The sequence below is a fragment of the Gossypium hirsutum genome, chromosome A13, assembly GCF_007990345.1.
Source record: "Gossypium hirsutum isolate 1008001.06 chromosome A13, Gossypium_hirsutum_v2.1, whole genome shotgun sequence".
Classification (NCBI taxonomy): Eukaryota; Viridiplantae; Streptophyta; class Magnoliopsida; order Malvales; family Malvaceae; genus Gossypium; species Gossypium hirsutum.
Window position 1 is genome coordinate 82,452,345 of NC_053436.1, and position 5,621 is coordinate 82,457,965.

Consider the following 5,621-nt stretch of genomic DNA (forward strand, 5'->3'; position numbering starts at 1 on the left):
CTATTTTTACCCATATTTCATGCTAGGATCCATGTCTAAAAATTTACCCATGCATGAGTTACTTGTATTTTGATGGATTATGGAGGAATATGAAAGTTGGATGAGTGTTAAACATTTTTTTCTAGGTGGTTTTCATGAAAAACACCTAAAAGGACCTTTTTGCGAAAGGTGTAAAATATGTGGTGGAAATGAGAAATAATGGAAAATGCGGGTTGCCATAAGAGGGAAAAACATTCGGCTAGGCTTGGGTAAGATAGAAATTGCATGTGTTTCATTATACGAGCCTAGGGACTAAATCGTAAAAATATGAAATGTTAAGGGCAAAATGGTCATTTGGACCGGGGTGGAATTTAGACTTGAAATGTATAATTTGGAGTGTTAATGATTTAATTTTGTTGTAATAGACCCCAAGAAATAAATTCTGGAGGTCGATCGAGGAAAACGAAAGGTTTCGGAATAACCGAAACACAGCTCTGAAACGAATACCAGGTAAGTTCAGATAACTTAAGGTAAACTCTTAATATGCCTAATTATATGATTTGTGAATGAATTATGATTGCATGTATTGATAGCATAAGATTTCATGAAATGCATTCCCAATAATGATGTGTTGAAAAATTATCTCGGTTGAGGTTAAAAAGGGAATTCGATAGATAAACCATGCTTTACATGTGTAATAAGATCCTGCATGTGTTGCAGAAAAGATTTAGCCCAGATGGGTAATCCGTTGATCTCAATTATGAAAAGGATCTAGCCTGAACAGGTGTTCCTTTGGATGATTGAGCCTTCCGAAGAATACATATGCATTATGGATTTAGCCCGGACGGGTAATCCGATCAAGGTCTGAATTTAGCCTGGACTGGTAATTCAGATCTGAGCTCATTAAAGGTGTTTGTCGCAATAAGGGACTTAGCCTAGATTAGTAATCCCGACATCACCTTATGAATTTACGATATGAGGGATTTAGCCTGGACTAGTAATCCTAACATAAAATGTGAGGTTCGCAGGAGTGCACACCTGAAATGATCATCCTTATGAATTGACGATTAATGGATATTTCATCGAGATTTCCTAGACACTCAATGGGATTAACATGAAATACATGTACAAAATGAAATGTTGAATGATGAGCTCATCTAAGATAAATTACATGGTGTTTTGTTATGTGACTATGTGACTAACTCATTGGTTGAGTGCATGTGATAGGGAACCATTTCATACTTGTTGGTTTCCTTATCTATTATGGATGTATGCTAATTGCTTGGTAAGTTTACTTTCCGGTTATTTGAGCTTACTAAGCATGAAAATGCTTACCCTTCTCTTTTTGCTGTCTTTCATAGCTCGAGGACTCGTAAAGGTTGGAAGACGGTTAGAGAGTCAACACATTATCAACTAGTCCAGCTTTGGTAGATAGATACTTTATTTTGTTTAATGGCATGTATAGGTATTTTTGGGTCATTTTGTCATATGTGTCATTTGGCTAGCAATGTAAAGGTTTGAATGTTATGTCTATTCATTTTGTATATGGCCTGTATTGGTGTAGGTTGCTATCCTACTAATTATGCAATTTTTACTTGTTGAAATGATTATATGGTGTATTACGAATGAATACGATAAATGTGACCAATTTATTTGAAATTGGGAGGATCACAGTTGGCAATGAGTTAAAAGACGAGCCAAATCCGATATTGTGATTAATGAGACTATAATCCTTAATACAAAAAGGGTAACCTAGCATGTGCAAAACCAATGATATGAGGTTTACACGCAATTGACAATTATGATAGAACTTGAGTGTGATTAGGGAATGTCAGATATCAGTAGAAGCTATAGATGAGAGTGGGCAATTGAGGGCGACCAAAAGCTTGAAAAGTAGCCTAATAAGTTCCACACAGGTAGACACATAGGCGTGTGTCCAGGCTGTGTGTGACACATGGATCACCCTTGGGCGTTTGGTATGACCGTGTGTCCACTGCACCTAAAATTTTAAGTCATTGTTGAACACGAGCTAGATACACGAGCGTGTGCCTTGGCCATGTGAATCTAATAGAATACTCAAGTTTTGGACACAAGTGACCACACGAGCATATCGTAATGCACACGAACGTGTGTATGATCTCAAAATGGGCATGCGAGGTAATAACCTATAAGTTTTTCTTAGATCTTTAGTTTGGTCCCGAACCTTTCTCAATGTTTGTTTAGGGCCTCGTAGGCCCAAAATTTGGACACTACAATGTTAGTGGGTTTGTTTTGAGTTGAAACAAAATTTTATAACCTGTATTTTCCGTTTATGCTCATATATATGTCCAGTAACGCCTCGTACTTATCCCCGATCTCGGGTACGGTAAGGGGTGTTACATTTAGTGGTATCAGAGTTACGATTTAGTCAGTTCTAAGACTGCCGTAGAGAGTATTGGATTTCACTATACATGTCATTATTTGAACACTGATAGTGTGACATCTCCTAACCGTTTAAATTGTTTTTGAATATAATAAATGTCTTCTAATCAAGCATAAAATGAGTCCGAGGGAGTCGAGAGGCATGCTCCAGCTTTCGTACATCAAACCGTTTCTAGTAGTAGCAAAAGGTCTATGCCTGAAGGCCGGGAAGAGGCCAAGACCGCCTTCTTAGAAATGATGGACGAGTGGTTTGGGGATTACTTAAGGAATCGCCCCAACATACCACGACCTCCCCCGCCCCTTAACCAACCTAATGAGGAAGTACCACGAGGTATGGTATCTATGAGAGTTGGTAAAGCCACTGTAAACAAGCTTAGAAAGTATGGGGCTGAAGAATTTAGAGCTAAGGTTGATGATGATGCCGAAAGAGCCGAGTTCTAGCTTGAGAATACTACACAGGTATTAGATAAATTGTTATGCACACCTGAGGGTGCTTGAAGTGTGTCGTGTCCCTCCTGAAGGATACTGCATACCATTGGTGGAAGACTGTATCTTCCATGGTGCAGAAGAAAAACATTACTTGGGAATTTTTCCAAGTAGAGTTTAAAAAGAAATACATCAGTTAGAGGTTCTTAGACTCAAAGCGAAAGGAGTTCTCGGAACTCAAACAAGGAAATAAGACTGTAGCAGAATACGAAAGGGAGTTCGTAAGGCTAAGTCAATATGCAACTGAATGGGTCTAAACCGAGCCAGAAATGTGTAAACACTTTGAGGAAAGTCTGAATGAGGAAATCAAGTTGTTGATCAAGATTCTTGAGATACAAGAGTTCGCTACATTAGCTGATCGGGCTAAGAAGGCCGAGGAGCTTAATAAAGAAAGAAAGCAAGCTAAGAGAGAAGCTCGAGTTTCGAGCAAGAGGTCCAGTGGTAAGACGCTTTCATTTCTTACGAAGAAATCAAGGAGCCAACATGAACGCTCCACTTCATCGGTAAGATATTCGGGTAAAGCGAGAGGCTCCAAACGACGAAAGCAGAGGTCTTCCTCCCCGTTGGTGAGTATTGTAGGGAGTGTAGATGACCAAAAGCTGAAGTGTAAAATTTGTAACAAATTTCACTAACAAATTTCACTCTAGAGAGTGCCGAAAAAAGAGCGGTGCATGTTTAAGATGTGGTTCTCTTGATCACTTTCTCAAAGACTGCCCAGAACGAAATGAAAAAAAAGTGGAAGTGACTCTGAAGTCGAGTACTCCTATTACTCGAGGTAGACCTCCGAGGTACCCTAGAAGTGCTAGTGGCAGTCGAGTCGCGGCTAAAGATGCTGCAAAATCAGAGGCTCGAGCCCCAGCGAGAACATACACAATACGTGCTCGAGAGGAAGCCTTTGCTCCCGATGTTATCACGGGTACTTTTTCTCTTTTTAATACATATGTTATTGCTTTAATTGACCCGGGGTCAACGCATTCATATATTTGTATAAGATTGGTGTCTAGTATGAACATACCCATTGAACCTACAGAATTCATCATTAGAGTGTCGAACCCACTAGGCAAATCAGTCGTGGTTGATAAAGTCTGTAAGAATTGTCCTTTGACGATTCAGGGTCATTGCTTTCCAGCTAACCTTATGTTATTACCATTTGATGAATTTGATGTAATACTTGGTATGGATTGGTTAGCATTTCATGATATAATTGTAAATTGTGGTAGTAAGCATATTAAATTGAAATGCCTGGATTGTGAGATTCTACAGGTCGATTCAAGAGAATTGGGTTCGTCGTCGGTTGTAATCACGGCAATGGTTGTTCAGAGATATATGAGGAAAGGGTATGAAGCCTACCTTGCATTTGTATTGAACACTAAGGAAACGAAGTTGAAGATTGAGTCTGTGCCGATAGTATGTGAGTACCTAGATGTGTTTCCAGAAGAATTACCCGAACTACCCCCTGAAAGAGAAATAGAGTTTGGTATTCAATTGCTCCGTATAGGATGGCACCAACTAAGCTGAGAGAGTTGAAAGCATAGTTGCAAGAGCTGACGGATAAAGGTTTTGCAAGGCCGAGCTTTTCACATTGAAGTGCTCCTGTATTATTTGTAAAGAAGAAACATGGTTCAATGAGGCTACGTATAGGCTATCGGCAATTGAACAAGGTAACTATCAAGAATAAATATTCTTTGCCAAGGACCGACAATCTGTTCGACCAATTGAGGAGAGCCACTGTATTTTCTAAGATAAATCTGAAGTCCGGCTATTATCAGTTGCGAGTTAGAGAATTGGATGTGCCTAAGACAGCTTTTAGAACAAGGTATGGTCACTATGAATTTCTTGTCATGCTGTTTGGGTTGACGAATGCACCGGCCGTATTCATGGATCTAATGAATAGAATCTTTCGGCCATACTTGGATAAGTTTGTCGTTGTGTTCATTGACGACATTTTGATTTATTCTAAAGATGAGACGGAACATGCGAATCATCTGAGAACGGTGTTGCAAACCTTATAGGAGAAACAATTATATACTAAGTTTAGCAAGAGTGAATTTTGGCTCCGAGAGGTAAGATTTTTGGGTCACATTGTTTTGGGTGTAGGCATCTAAATTGATCCAAGCAAGATCTCTGCTATTGTCGATTGGAAACCGCCTAAAAATGTAACCGAGGTTAGAAGCTTTTTGGGCTTAGCTGATTACTATCGAAGGTTTGTAAAAGGATTCCCCATGATAGCGACTCCGATGATGAGGTTGCTACAAAAAGATGTTAAGTTTGAATGGACAGATAAGTGTCAGCAAAGTTTCGAGAAGTTGAAAGCATTGTTGACTGAAGCTCCAGTCTTAGTATTACCTGAGCCGGGAAAAGAGTTTGTGGTCTACAGTGATGCATCCTTAAATGGATTGGGTTGTGTACTCATGCAAGATGGCAAGGTGATAGTCTATGCTTCGCGGCAGTTAAAGCCACACGAGAAGAATTATCTGACACACGACTTAGAACTTCCTGCTATTGTTTTTGCCTTGAAAATAGGGATGCATTATTTATACAGTGAGAGTTGTCGTATATTTACGGACCATAAGAGTTTGAAGTATTTGATGACTCAAAAAGAATTAAAATTGAGATAGCAAATATGGTTAGAATTGATTAAAGATTACGAGTTGATCATCAATTATCATCCGGGAAAGGTGAATGTGGTCGCTGACACATTAAGCAGAAACTCCTTGTTTGCATTAAGAGCCATG

The 5,621-nt window shown here is 39.2% G+C and overlaps 1 protein-coding gene across 1 annotated transcript; it reads left to right on the forward strand.

Annotated features, from left to right (window-relative positions):
* Window positions 1-3,155: 3,155 nt before the first annotated feature.
* Window positions 3,156-4,852, forward strand: LOC121212317 (uncharacterized). Its single transcript, XM_041084781.1, has 4 exons — window positions 3,156-3,492; window positions 3,596-3,802; window positions 4,528-4,702; window positions 4,849-4,852. The coding sequence occupies exons 1-4, from the start codon at window positions 3,156-3,158 to the stop codon at window positions 4,850-4,852; spliced, it is 723 nt and encodes a 240-aa protein (XP_040940715.1).
* The last annotated feature ends 769 nt before the right edge of the window (window positions 4,853-5,621 follow it).